At 39.0% G+C, this 14,631-nt stretch overlaps 1 protein-coding gene across 2 annotated transcripts in view; it reads left to right on the top strand.

Moving 5' to 3' along the window:
• The first annotated feature begins 790 nt into the window (after window positions 1-790).
• Window positions 791-14,631, top strand: part of snx13 (sorting nexin 13) — a 32,986-nt gene continuing 19,145 nt past the window's right edge. Inside the window, exons 1-2 of one of the 2 annotated variants that reach the window (XM_060897052.1) lie at window positions 791-846; window positions 1,626-1,806. In XM_060897052.1, coding sequence (XP_060753035.1) covers window positions 1,693-1,806 — 114 coding nt within the window. In that variant the 5' untranslated portion in view covers window positions 791-846; window positions 1,626-1,692. Of the gene's footprint in view, window positions 847-1,625; window positions 1,807-3,933; window positions 4,108-14,631 lie in introns of those variants that run through there. The other variant, XM_060897053.1, reaches the window with a different exon arrangement.

Raw genomic sequence — 14,631 nt, 5'->3', positions numbered from 1 at the left:
CTCGGGTCACAGGGAGCCTGTGCCTCAGGCGTCATTGGGCATCAAGGCAGGATACACCCTGGACAGAGTGCCAACACATTGCAGGGCACACACACACACTCATTCACTCACGCAATCACACACTACGGACAATTTTCCAGAGATGCCAATCAACCTACCATGCATGTCTTTGGACCGGGAGAGGAAACCGGAGTATGTGGAGGAAACCCCCGAGGCACGGGGAGAACATACAAACTCCACACACACAAGGTGGAGGCAGGAATCGAACCCCCAACCCTGCAGGTGTGAGGCGAACGTGCTAACCACTAAGCCACTGTGCCCCCCTCATGGCATTTTAAGTCTGTAAATTAATGAACCAGAGTTAAGGCATTCAATGAACCTTAATGATGTTAAAAGTTAATGATGAGACTTAAAAGCACTTTTGTACGTCGCTCTGAATAAAGGCATCTGCCAAATGCTGTAAATGTAAATGTTAATCTTCAAATGATATAAATTACTTGGCACAGACGCCCCTTAATGCACTTTTCTGTTTATAGAGTCTAAAGTGATAAATATCAGCAAGCAGAAACTTGTCTGTTTAGACTTTCAAAGTTTTCTTTCTTCAACTCATTTTTTTCATCTCTCATTCAGCCAATGACTAGCTGCAACCCATCAAACCACTGGGCTCCATCCAATCACATTTATCAGTGTAGAAAAAAGCTATTGAGAATCACAGCATTTCATCATCTGTTGTCACCTTCTCATGTCTAAACAAAATCATTAGCACTGTTTGAATACGGACAAGAAAACTGGACTGTGGTGTGAAAGTTACGATCATACCTCTGGAAAACGTTTTAGTATGCTGGAGTAAGTAAAGACTTGTTGACATCTTCTTTGCCTCCCTAGAAGGCACGAACTCCAACTCATAAAAACATGCTAAGCTTTGCTTATTTGCTAACATTTGACTGGCTATATTTATGTCATTCTGCTTTCTTCACTAGTGGCATGTTAGAAATAATAGATTTCATCAAGTCAAATTCTAGCAACTGGTAAATAGTGATAATTTGCATGACGTTTTTTCATTCTGTTTAATTCATTAGCAAATTATTTTACTATGCCTGCATAGTAGGCAATCTTTTGTATTGCTGTGTGTGTGACTGTGTGTGATTTGTTACACTATCTGTTGCACGATGAATTGCCCCATTGGGGGACAAATAAAGATTTGAAATTGAGCTACCTACATGGATGAAAACATGACAGTAACTTAATTAAATCTTTTTTTTAATATGCTTTTTACTCTTTAGTACTATTAGTACTAACTTTTTTAAACCATATTTAGTTGAATACCTCCAAGATTAATGGGTCATTTCTGTACCTTTGCTACCAAAGACATTCAGTTCTGTATGCAGATGTTAAACCACTGCGTTCTTTAGAAAACTCAAATGAAGCTTAATGTTCCTGAAGTTGGTATTTGTATGAGAAAGTGAATGTACACTGCAGATTTACAGCTGTAATGTGTCCACGGGTTCAAAGTTTGCTTTACCTTGTGATTGACAATATCATGTGGTAGGTTGTGACCCAACCAGTCCTGATTCTGTGTGTGTGTGTGTGTGTGTGTGTGTGTGTGTGTTTGTGTGTGTTATCAGTGTTGCAGTGTCAACGTGATGCTTATTCATCAGAAACCTTAAATGTGCGTGTTAATAAGGCACTATAATGGGGAACCTGGTTACTGTGATCTCCTACAGAGCCTCAGGTGGAACCTGGGATGTTTATCTGCACCCGTTTCTACAGTGTGACCCACTTGGAGCCTTATTCAATCTGGGACAGGTATCTCCATATAGATCTCTATATACTGACTTTCTCTTCCTCTCTCTTCCTCTCTCTTCTCATATATATATATATATATATATATATATATATATATATATATATATATATATATATATATATATATATATATATATATATAAAATTGTTCTGGGTTAGATCCCAAAAAAGGTTGGTAATGCAGTATGTTTTTGTGATCATGCATCCAGATTTTTGGGTAAATGTGAGCAATTGGTACATTAGAAATCTAACATGAATGCACTGGCATCGTGTTTGTATATGCAGCATAAATTCTGTGCTGTGAAGTTATAACACAGAGGAGTAAAAGGAACATTCCACATGGCATTAAAGGGGGAGTTTCTGAATTTCACAGCCATCTGCTGTGTGTGAGGTGAATTGCAGTAGGAAAGAAGGTGGAGCTCTGTTTCAGCTGAGAGAGAGGAGCTGGGTTCTGGGCCAGAAAAACAACTATTCTATTCTAGTTTATTGTATTCTATTCTGTTATGATAAAATGAATATATTCTATAGTTATAATTCTATCATATTCTTCTCCATTCTGATAAAAAAACTATTCTTTCCTAATAAATCTATTCTCTTTTCATTTCCGTTAAAGTATAACATATTGTATTCTATTCTATTTCATTAAAAATCTGCTCTAAATCCTTTATCAAAAACTCTATTTTGTTTAATTTTATGCAAGTAAAGCTGTATTCTATTCCACTATGATACAGTCTACTCTATCCTATTCTGTTATGATAAAATAAATATATTATATAGTAATAAATGCATTGTCTGCTACTCCATTATGATAAAACCTCTTCTATTCTATTCTACTATGATAAAACTTTATTTGGCTCTATTCTGTTATAATAAAAACGAATCTGTTCTATTCTAATAATTCTATTATATTTTCTATTTCTGTTCTGATCAAACCATCTATTTCATTCAGTTTTTTAAAAATGCGCTCTATTCTATTTAAAAAAAAAATTACCCCAATCCTTTATCATAAACTCTGTTCTGTTTTGTTTTATTCTAGCAAAGCTGCATTCCGTTCCATTGTAATAAAGTCTACTCTATTCTATATTCTACTTTATTATTTCTATTTCTATAGAATTATTATTTTTTTTAATGCAAAATGCTTCGATACGTATGCCATGTTGACAATTCCACGTATATACAGATTAGTCTACGGCATCATCTGGTGACTTCTGGTACAGTATCGGACATCCTTATCCTTCGAGATATACGTCGAGATACCATGTTATCTATTTAAAGGTATTGTTTTACGCTTAACATTTACATCACTTTATTAAGTAAAAGATATAGTTACTAACTGCAGCCCTACTGTTGCTATGGATGTTTTTCAGCCTCTGTTTACATTTATATTTATGGCATTTAGCAGACACCTTAATCCAGAGTGACGTACATTTATATTTCAATTTATACAACTGAGCAATTAAAGAGGGTTAAACACCTTGCTCAGGGGCCCAGCAGTGGCAGCTTGGTGGACCTGGGATTCAAACCCATGACCTTCTGATCAGCAGTCGCACATCTTAACCACATCCCACAACAACCGCATCTTAGCTAGGGTTCCCTGAAAACATATAGGAACTCTGGTTAAACATTTACATTTATGCCATTTGGCAGACACTGTTATCCAGAGCGACTTACATTTATCTCATTTATACAGCTGAGCAATTGAAAGTTAAGGGCCTTGCTCAGGGGCCCAGGAGTGATAGATTGCTGGCCCTGGGATTTGAACTCACGACCTCCCGATCAGTAGTCCAACGCCTTAACCACTGAGCAAACACATCATTGAACAGAGTTGTGGGATGTGGCGGTTGAGGTGTTAGACTACTGATCCAGAAGGTCATGGGTTTGAATCCCACAGAGGTCCTATAGTGAAGAAGGAAGGCTGGAAAAACATTCATAGCAACAGACGAGCTTGCACTTAACGTAACTGCATATTTACTTGTGATAAGTGTTAAACAATACCTTTAAATAGATAACGTTATCTCGACGGATATCTCAGTTTGAGCTGAATGCCTTCGCACTAATAACTGGCGAGTCCATTGCGTCACGTCACGTCGATCAATCAGGGCGCGACTTAGGCGTGGGGGCGGGGCTTGTTGCACGTAAACCTTGCAATATGGAGATTCCTCGGATAGTGCAGCGAGTCTGGAAGGCTGTGTGTTTTTAAATATACAAAAAGCCGCAAGAACGCTAGAACACAGTCGGTAAAATGTGCTGGGGTTAATCTGCGCGGCTTCTGCCTCGACGTCTAACACCATGTTTGCCGAGGTGAGTGCTTTCGGTCAAACAAGTTTAGTCTCCGAGGTGTTGTGTGACAGCAGCCGGCTAGCTGGATTAGCTTCCAAGCTAGCTAAGCTAAGCTAAGCTAAGCTAACAGGTAAACACAGGGCAGTGCACTGAAATAAACACGCCTTTGATCACACAGATTAATGCTATGTGGGTTTATTTTGTTAGAATATTTCTCCTTTCTAACCATTAAATAACTGGATGAATAAATAAACCGTGTTGGAGTAAAGTGGAGCTCAGAGTTCCAGGTAAAAACGGTGCAGTTGTGTTTAAAGGTGTGTGGAGAGTGAGTTAAACACCAAACACTGCTTTTAAAACACTGCAGTTTATTCGGTGCACAATGAATACTTTGTATTTCGCTTGTTATCTGTGTACATCATGCTAGAAAAAGGCTGGCAGGAGATTAATGATTCATTAAACAAACACACCCAGTGTTTCCAGTGTAAATGTCTCACTAGTTGGTTGCAAGAGTACAGCATCTCTCCTAAAACACACACTGACACACACAGACAGACAGACACACACACACATACACACGTTAGAGCTGCTTTTTATTTTGCTCTACATGTTGAATACAAATATATCTTAAGATTAAATTGTCCTCTATTGAAAAACTTATAGATCATATTTGACACATTAAATCTCTTGATATCTTTATCGTGCTGTACCGCGAAGGCGTAAAGAACTGGCTTTAACTTTCCGTCAACTTTCTCCAGGTTTATGTTATGTATGTCAAGATCATAATGTTACAGTGCAGAAACTGGGAATATGAGACGCACACAGATTACGTGCAAGGTCAACAGGAAACCAGCTCAACCAATACCAAGCCAAAACCTTACTGAAAACAAGTAGAGTTTTTTTTTTCCCCCTGTCATTTTTTTATCTCTATGTGAATCACTCGTGTGAAAATGATCAACTCCTTTACATTTATGCCATGTAGTAGTATATATTTGTTTTTATCTCATTTTATACAACTGGTGGATTTGGGATTCAAACGCTCAACCTTCTGATAGGTAGACCAACACCTTAACCACTACCACGTCCCTTCTATTCTCCAACTCTCCATCCAGGTTTAGACCGCACACTTTCTTTTAAGAATATTTTACGAGACATTCCCAATAATATTTCAAGGCCAATCTGAACTGTCTGTGTGATAAGGTCTTCTATCGATAGACCTGCGATGAAGGGAATCGTCTACAGTGTTTGCTGTACGATTTGGGTTTTATGCAGAAATTCAGCTCGCGTGACTCCTCTTTCACGGTGAACTTAATAAGGATATCTGCTACCGTAATTATAGCTGTCCTGACTGAGAGGTTTTGTTGAATAATTCTTCACTAATATCAGCATAAATAGCATCATCATGCTTTTTTAAGAGTATTACGCGTTTCCTCGGTTTCCTTCCGTTTTTTTCACGCTGAGTAATTTCTGATTAGGTGTCGAAACTGAACCTTTTCCTGTTTTCACTGTTTTCACTGTTTTCAATTTTTTTTAATAATGTTATTATTATTATTATTATTATTATTATTATTATTATCATGATTATTATTATTATTATTATTGCACAGATCAGTTTGAGTTTTTCAATATAAAGAAAATTAAATTAGTAAATATCCAAGATTTCATGAATAAAAGGTTAAAAACTCTTAAAAAAATCTTATGCACCACTTCTTCTAAATTTAAAAATCATGACTATGTTTGAAAAATTGAATATAAGCTTTAAAATGTGAGTTTGTTTAGAGCTTAAGTGTTTGACAAACGTTCCTGAAGATGTTTTATGTTTTTTTTCTTGTTTGTTTTTTTTGGACGTTTTTAGTCATTTACTAACATAAATAAATAAATAATAAATATAATTAAAAGATATTGTGACACTATCTCAGAAATCTCCAAAGCATTTCGTGAGTGTGTGATAAAGGTGGAAAATATGACCGTTATCGTGATCAGTACTGTGACGCCACAATGCACCTCTTTTTGTTTTAGATATCCTGAATACAGCTTTCTTATTATTTATATATTTAACAATGATGCTGTCAGGAAGCTGCTCAGTAAATACTACAAATCGAACAGTTTTGAATAACTAAAATGATTTTTTAAAAATTGTTAAATTATCTTTAAAAATTAAAAACAATTCCTGCCTTCTGTGTTAGTGCTGATTTATTTTTGTGGATATCAAAGTAAAATATAAAAAAAATATATATATTTTTGGTAATTCTCTGGCTGCTTGTCATCAATCCTGTAGACTGCATCATGAATATTGTGTGAAACGTGAATATTGTGTGAAACGGCTTAAGATATTGTGATCTTTTTGTCATATTGCATAGTGGATCATACTATCCACATTATATCATAATATTCTCTTAGTTGTAGTTATTTTCTAGATGAGCACAGTATAAGGAAGAGAACAGTGTTGTTATATCTAGATAATTAAAGAAAATCCCTGAGTATTTATTAGTTGTATTACGACTGATTTATTACAAATTAGGCGTATCTGAACTCTAGCATCTAGAGTATGATTGTGACGACACTAGATTTTTGCACCATACAGTGTTTTTTACCTTGAAAAATGAATCCTGTTGGTCGTCTTTGTTTCCTCATCCAGCATCAACGTCTGCTATCCCCGCCCCGCTTCCGCTACATAAGCAAAGCTACGAGCGTTGAACGCACGAAGTGTCCGACATTCCACGCTTCATTTTTTCAGTTAGATAAGTGAATCATCTGGGTACCTGAAGTGCACTTCTTTTTCTTGTTGGAATTATCAGTATGCGATTTCGGAACTCGGCTATTGTATATTTTGTTTTTGGCTCACACTTTATCTAGCACTTCTGGATTACATGTCACTCTAGACACATTTTATCCCTGTGTATTTGAGTTAAACACTGGGGGCAGTGGGGGAAGTGGCAGTGGTGGCCCAAGTGGTTAAGGCTCTGGGTTGTTGATCAGATGATTGGGGTGCAAAGCCCAGCACTGCCAAGCTGCCACTATTGGGCCCCTGAACGAAGCTTTTGTATGCTGGAGTGTTTTCCTTTTTTTTCCTCACAAGATTGTCCTTTATAGTCTGTCATCTTCACACTATGTGAACACACGCAGTAACGCTGTAGATAAAAGCCGCGACAGTGTCTCATCTGCAGCCTGCGCTGTGATCAGAAAACTGATGAGTCACCTGTTCTATCAGTTCGCCATGCTAAGTGCTTTCCATTAGTGTTAAGTAGGTAAATTCCAGCCCACCTGTTTTACACAAAGCTCTGGGTACACTCAGGAAGTATTTATAGAGTACTTATTAAAGATGCTGAAAGAGCGCACGCTCGTCTTAATCTTATTATCCGCTCTCGCTCAGGGCTTACGCTCATCAGGTTAATGTCGAGGAGACCAGAAGACTTGTTACATAAACACACAAATCCTTCTTGTTGTATGTTTACACCCAAATGCGTGACGATTTTCTAGGCGTCGTCTAAGAAGAGAAAAAAGAAATAAATATAATAATAATAATAAGAAGAAAAAAACATACAAAAACATACATTCTAAATCGAAAATTAATTTTAAAATATTAGTAAAAAATTTAAAGTACTGTATATCTAGCCCTAATGAGTAAGCCGGAGGCGACGGTGGCGAGGAAAAACTCCCTGAGATGATTGATATGAGGAAGAAACCTTGAGAGGAACCAGACTCAGAAGGGAACCCAGGGGACACCCTGGAGAGACAAGGTAGCAACCCATCACAGGGCACAATCACAGACGCATGTCTTTGGACTGGGGGTTAGGAAGAAAACCCGGAGTAGTACCCGGAGGAAACTTCTAAAGCACGGGGAGAACATTCACACACGGCCGAAGTGAAAACCAAACCCCTAACAACCGAGGTGTGTGGCAAACGTTCATCACTAAGCCAACGCCATGTACTGATCAGTTCTGAATATCGATAGAGGACCGAGATCGGATACACTGCGCAAATCTTTTTTCTTTTTTTAAATAAATGTTAATGCTGCTATGTTAATGACTCACACTGTCTGATATGTTTGAAAATTCTGCTAGCTTAGTGAACGAAAAAATGGCCAACAGTGCACATTAGAGACCAACTTCTGTACTTTAAAGTGAAAAACAGCGTACTGTATCAGTTAAATCAAGGCTCTGGTGGTGATTTCATTGATTTCTCCGGTATCTGGCTCAGACATCGGTATCATATTCAATATAAAAATGTAATTAAAAAAAATGATACGTTTCTCTGAGCGGTTTTGTGACATAGGTTAGGACACGATTGTCCACAGAGGAAGTAATGAGCTTACGTGGATGACCCGTGTTCTCTCTAATCAGTGCACACGTTACACAGTTAATCAGCTATGGAGTGTAAAGTGCTGAGTGCATGGGCTCATGGGGTTTCTCTCATGCCATAATGCCCACCTTCTAGCTCTGGGGATTGTTGAAGAAATGTAGATCAGCTCCTAAATCAAGACGACTACATTACTTAATTATTATTACTATAACTCTACCGCAACATCTGCTAACCATAGTAACGTACATATCCACCTTCCCATGGAAAAACTTTGATTTGAACAGAAATGTGGTTGAGGCTTGTATAGTCATGTCCTCAGCACCAGGGTTGTGTTGTGTTCTGTTCTGTCTGGAGCTACGTCCCAAGTGACTTACTGTACACTATACACTGTGTACTCTGCAGCCTAGCAGATGAATTTATTCCAAATGTTTGTTTGTTTGTTTTTTACCAAAAAGAAGTATATACTGTTTCCAAGCCTGATGCATGTAATGCATTTTTTTTTTTTTAAATGTTGAACACTAAATTGCACGATTTAAGACATTTATATGCCTCCTGCGTCCAGCAGCCCAGGTTCGATTCCTGAGCAGGAAGGTAAACCCATCCACTGTAGAGTTACTCTCTGTGCCGGTCCCAAACCCGGATAAAAATGGGACGGTTGTGTCAGGAAGGACATACGACGTAAAACACGCGTCAGATCAAATACGTGGACCAGATGAGCCGCTGTGGCGACCTCGAACAGGGAGCCGCAGAAGACCAACAACAAGTAGTAATTGTAAGATGTCATGTTCACGGGAGTGTCGTTCAGCCATCTCGACACGTTTTTGCCCCCCATTCAGCATCCGCACCTGGTAGCCCCGCCCCTCTTCGACAACATAAGAAAAGCTGTGTATTGAGTGCGTGATGTGTAGAACATTGTACCTCGCACCGCCTATCCTACACAATGGAGTAGATCAGTGTATGTTGGTGTCTTGATACGATGCGTTTTCAGAAATAAGCACCGCCTGATAACGTGTCTTTAAGTTTCTGTTTTTAGTTCATTAACATTATTAAAGATTAGTTTTAAAATTGGAAGAGGTGGAACAAATGTTACGTGCTAAGCTTTCTCTGCTGTGGCTCACAAGAAGGACGTGTCTGAAGCATGAGCCGTTTCTTATTCTGCTGTTAACTCGCTCGAATATGAACTTCCCAGTCGTTTTGGTGATTTCTTCAGCCTTAATCAGCGAAGGAAAATTCTCAGCGTTTTGTGTAATCAGTGCTGTTTTAGGATTATGTTGTCACCGTGTACGTGAGGATTTAATAATTCAGTTTTATTTGAACGCTACGACAATCTGTGTGAGGGCATCTTCTAAATGCCTGATTACATGATGAAGATTTTCGATCAATAGACTTGTGACATTGGTAACTACATGGGTTACAGTAAACTCCCCAACTCAGTCATGTGTCCCATATCTTCTGTTATCACCACTTTTGGTTCATGCTTTTATTGGGTTTCTGTGAACGTCACATTCGAGAGCTCATATGACAGGAAATGGAAGAGGGTTCTAAGCACAATGTGGCCAAGTTTTTAAGCAGGAGGAAGTCTATCCAGCTTGACAGCTACACTGGTGATAAGTAGAAGTCATAAAATCTGTGCTGTTAGAAATAAAGGTACTGGACAAATACATTTTATTACCTAAAGTACCTTGAGGTTCCCCTCGAACCTTAAGAGAAAACATGCACCAGTAGCTAGGTGTGTAAGGATAGAAAAATCTATTCTGTTAAAAAAAGCATGCTGACGTCCCAACTGTATAGTGCAGTACATGATAGTCACAGAATCTCATTCATTTGTGGCAATACGGGAATCATCTGCACCTACAAAGTGAACGATTACTGTGGAAAACGCCACACATTACAACATAACAACCTATCTGTTGTTACACAACCAAGTTATAACCATTAAAAAAGGCAGTGGGGAAAAAAGCATTTTATCTCCAATAACACGACACCTCAGCTGCTGCTGTGGAGCTCAATATGCTGTTTTGTCTATTCATTATTTCTTTCTTTTAAAGATATTTGTAAGATATTAAACTTATATGATATCTTGTGTGATATCACACCCCAAAACCTTTTTTCCGATTTCAGATTTAGACTCGTTTAGTTCTAGTCTTTAGTAAAGTTGTTACTAAAGAAATGGTAATGTCTTACATCATTAATATAACCCTGTCGTTTGAAGGATGGCTGCTTTTATAGAACATGTATTAATGAACACCTTCAAGAACATTGAGGTATAAAGCCTCTTGTTAAGTCTTTTCTGTAGGAGGCCAGTGAAGACGAGACGAACAAAGCGTATCTGAGGCTCAGGAATTCAACCGATGAATTGCTCGGTGAACGGGAGAAGAGCTGTACGTTCAGAGCCAGTAAAACTCTGATGAAAAGACGCCACATGTATTACTAGTCAGGACTAAGGCGAAATGCTTCAGTCCAAAACACCAGAATATATCTGTGGGAATCCGAAGAAGTTCATTCTGCATTGAATCTATAGATAAAGTGTAGCATAACATAATGAGTGTAAGTGATGCTATGTGTTTTTTTTTGTTGTTTTTGTTTTTTTTTTTTTTTTCTTCAGCCGTCCTGGCCAATTTCTCTCTCCCTCGTCATGCCACATCTTTGTTTAAAACTGCTGATCATGCTGCGTCTCCTGGCACAGTAACACAAAGCCCGTTCTGCCCTCTTCCACCCCGTCACTCTCGACGATCCCGTTGGCGTCTCTAAATGTGTATTCTAGCGAGAAATTTCACTCAGTGATTTTTATGAAAACTTTTTTTTTTTCCTTCTTTAAACCAGTACAGATTTCTAGCTTTCGTTTCTATTTATGGTTGAGCGAAACCAGGAAGGACACTGATTTGTTGATTTAAAAACATTACCGCCTGACGTACAGCGAGTGGACCGACTGCTTTAACCTGTTTCAGAAGGGATGTGTGAAATGTACAGTACTGCTTCCCCACACTGCTTTTCTGTTTTAGATCATCACTTATAATAATTAGCCAGTGTTCAAGATCTAACCATGTTTTGTTTTTTGTTTTTTTTTCTCCCCACTGTGGGCTTTTTAATCTGCTGCACAAGAGTGGATGTCTGGTGTGCGGAGCTTAATCTTCCTTCACCTTTGGCACTTTTCACATAACGAGGTGTTCATGTTTATAAAGTAATAGACATGACCTAACCTGTTCATTTTGCCTGTTATGATGCCACAGAGTCTAGGTTTCACTTACACTGAGTTTCAGGATTTTAATGGTTAGCATTTTCACATCGTGTTGTTTATACCATCATTCATTCATTCAACCATCATTTTATCCTGGTGAATCTGAAACCTCTTCCTCGTGCACAGGGTACGAGGTACTGTACGAATACACCCTGAAAACGACACAAGACACTGCGCGCACACACGCGCACGCACACACACATTTACACACCTACATACTCAATCACACCTCGAGTCACTAATACTACTAATGTAATGTTTCTGAAGGTGAGAGGAATCTGAAGAACTCTCCTTTTCTCAGATCAGCTATGAAATACACAAACGTCTGAGTTTGTCCCTGTGTCTTGCTGTGCTGCACCCATGTGACCTGTTGAGTCATGCTTGTCGTGGCGCTGAGCCTGCTTCTTATCTGGCCTTTTAAAGAACTTACTTATTGTTCTTTATGGCATGCCGGAGAGCTCGAGGCAGGTCTTATGAGCGCCTCAGTCGCCCGTCTCTCTGACTGTTTTTAGTTTAATCACATACAATAGCTCTGTGTATTGTAGCTGCTGTGATAGAAGAGCACCTCTACCAGATTTCCACACGTCTTCGAATTCGCATCGATGCCTGATGTGTCCTTCAACCCCAGCAGTTTTGGTGGAGATTATAATAGTACAAGGTTTGAGTGTAAAGCATGTGCAGAGCTCCGTATTTAGAAAATGTTATACGGCATTATTTACCACTGAGCTGGGAATTTTCAGATCATGTCATGAGCCATTTTATTTATTTATTTTTATTAGTATCAATTTTTTTTAAATAATGTGTCTGTGTGTGTATGTGGCACTAGGTCAGGAGTGACAAAAAGCCGGCTTTCCTGCTCTGACAAAAACAGGAAGTCTGGTGACTGGCCACATGCTCTCTCGCAGTTTTAGGGCTTTTACAGTAAACCGTCCACATCTGATCCTTCAGTGTAAACAGTCCACATCTGATCCTTTGGTGTAAACAGTCCACATCTGATCCTTCAGTGTAAACAGTCCACATCTGATCCTTCAGTGTAAACAGTCTACATCTGATCCTTCAGTGTAAACAGTCCACATCTGATCCTTCGGTGTAAACCGTCCACATCTGATCCTTCGGTGTAAACCGTCCACATCTGATCCTTCGGTGTAAACCGTCCACATCTGATCCTTCGGTGTAAACCGTCCACATCTGATCCTTCGGTGTAAACAGTCCACATCTGATCCTTCGGTGTAAACAGTCCACATCTGATCCTTCGGTGTAAACAGTCCACATCTGATCCTTCGGTGTAAACAGTCCACATCTGATCCTTCGGTGTAAACAGTCCACATCTGATCCTTCGGTGTAAACAGTCCACATCTGATCCTTCGGTGTAAACAGTCCACATCTGATCCTTCGGTGTAAACAGTCCACATCTGATCCTTCGGTGTAAACAGTCCACATCTGATCCTTCGGTGTAAACAGTCCACATCTGATCCTTCGGTGTAAACAGTCCACATCTGATCCTTCGGTGTAAACAGTCCACATCTGATCCTTCGGTGTAAACAGTCCACATCTGATCCTTCGGTGTAAACAGTCCACATCTGATCCTTCGGTGTAAACAGTCCACATCTGATCCTTCGGTGTAAACAGTCCACATCTGATCCTTCGGTGTAAACAGTCCACATCTGATCCTTCGGTGTAAACAGTCCACATCTGATGCGATCGGTGTAAACAGTCCACATCTGATGCGATCGGTGTAAACAGTCCACATCTGATGCGATCGGTGTAAACAGTCCACATCTGAGGCAATTGCATATATACAGCACAGCGGTGAGTGTGAGTGGGCGGGTGGGTCGGCGGGTGGGCGGTTTGGGTTGGCGGGTGGACGGGTATGTAGGCAATACAACTCATTAAGGAAATGTGTTTTGGCAGTGTCTACTCTCCTTTTATAGAAAATCATGTAGCTGTGTCAAAGACAGATCACTAAAGGACACATGATGTGAAAACCACATTTGCTTCTGCTAGCGTTTACCTTCACTTTGTGGCAACTTGATTCGAGTGAACTTTGATCTGTGAAATTCACGAGCCTCGGCCTTGTGACCGGGTTGGAGGTGAGAAGGCGCGATTGTGAGATCAACAAAGCAGCAGCGTTTTAATTAAGCACCAGTCACAACAGTCTATAGCCTCAGATTATTTTTTTTTCACTATTGCATGGCACATATAATACTGTGTATATAAAACTACATATTTTTTTCTTTGTCCATGATGAGTTTAAATCAGACTGTTAAAGGTATAACAAACCTTAAGGTACTTCATTTTCTTCGCCGAGTTAAAAGATGGATAGGTTGATTCGCATCTCTAACTCTAATAATTTCAGGATCGTCTTAACGAGTCAGGGAAAATCTTTAAGTTGACTGTGATAATAGCTAAATGATGAAAGTCAATGATTGTTTTTGTTTTTAAACACAGAGCCAGGGTTCCCACGCGTCCTGGAAAACCTGGAAATCCTGGAAAATTAATGACCAATGTTCCAGTCCTGGAAAACACATGGAAAATGAGAGAAAACATAAATTGTCCTGGAAAAAATCTTGTTGTCCTGGAAAATTATTATTTTTAAATGTTCTTGATCATTTAAAGAACAGTTTACACCTGGTCGAAACAATTAACGTTAGTAACAGAAAGCGCTCTGTTCAGGGACGCCGAGTTTTGACGGGTTTTTTGTTATGCTGTTTAATCTCGCTGTGACGGATGACGCTGTCTTGTGTTGGCGGTTTCAGGTGCTAGGAATGGTTTAAGTGCTCGAATGTTTTCAGCAAATGGTGACGGGTAACCAGGTTATATTAACCTTGTTAATCTGAATATCATGTGCAAGGGGAATGCACAGCAAACTAAAGCATGCATGACGGCATTGGTCTGAGAAAGGAAAGGGTATTAATATGTGGTCTTTTTATTTTATAAATGTTGAAATTTCATTCACATAACAAATTGTCTTTAAAAGTATAGTTAAGTAATAGCCATAAAGTGTACAT

Source organism: Tachysurus vachellii, chromosome 21 (genome assembly GCF_030014155.1).
Source record: "Tachysurus vachellii isolate PV-2020 chromosome 21, HZAU_Pvac_v1, whole genome shotgun sequence".
NCBI lineage: Eukaryota > Metazoa > Chordata > Actinopteri > Siluriformes > Bagridae > Tachysurus > Tachysurus vachellii.
This window is presented reverse-complemented; position numbering and strand designations above follow the sequence as displayed.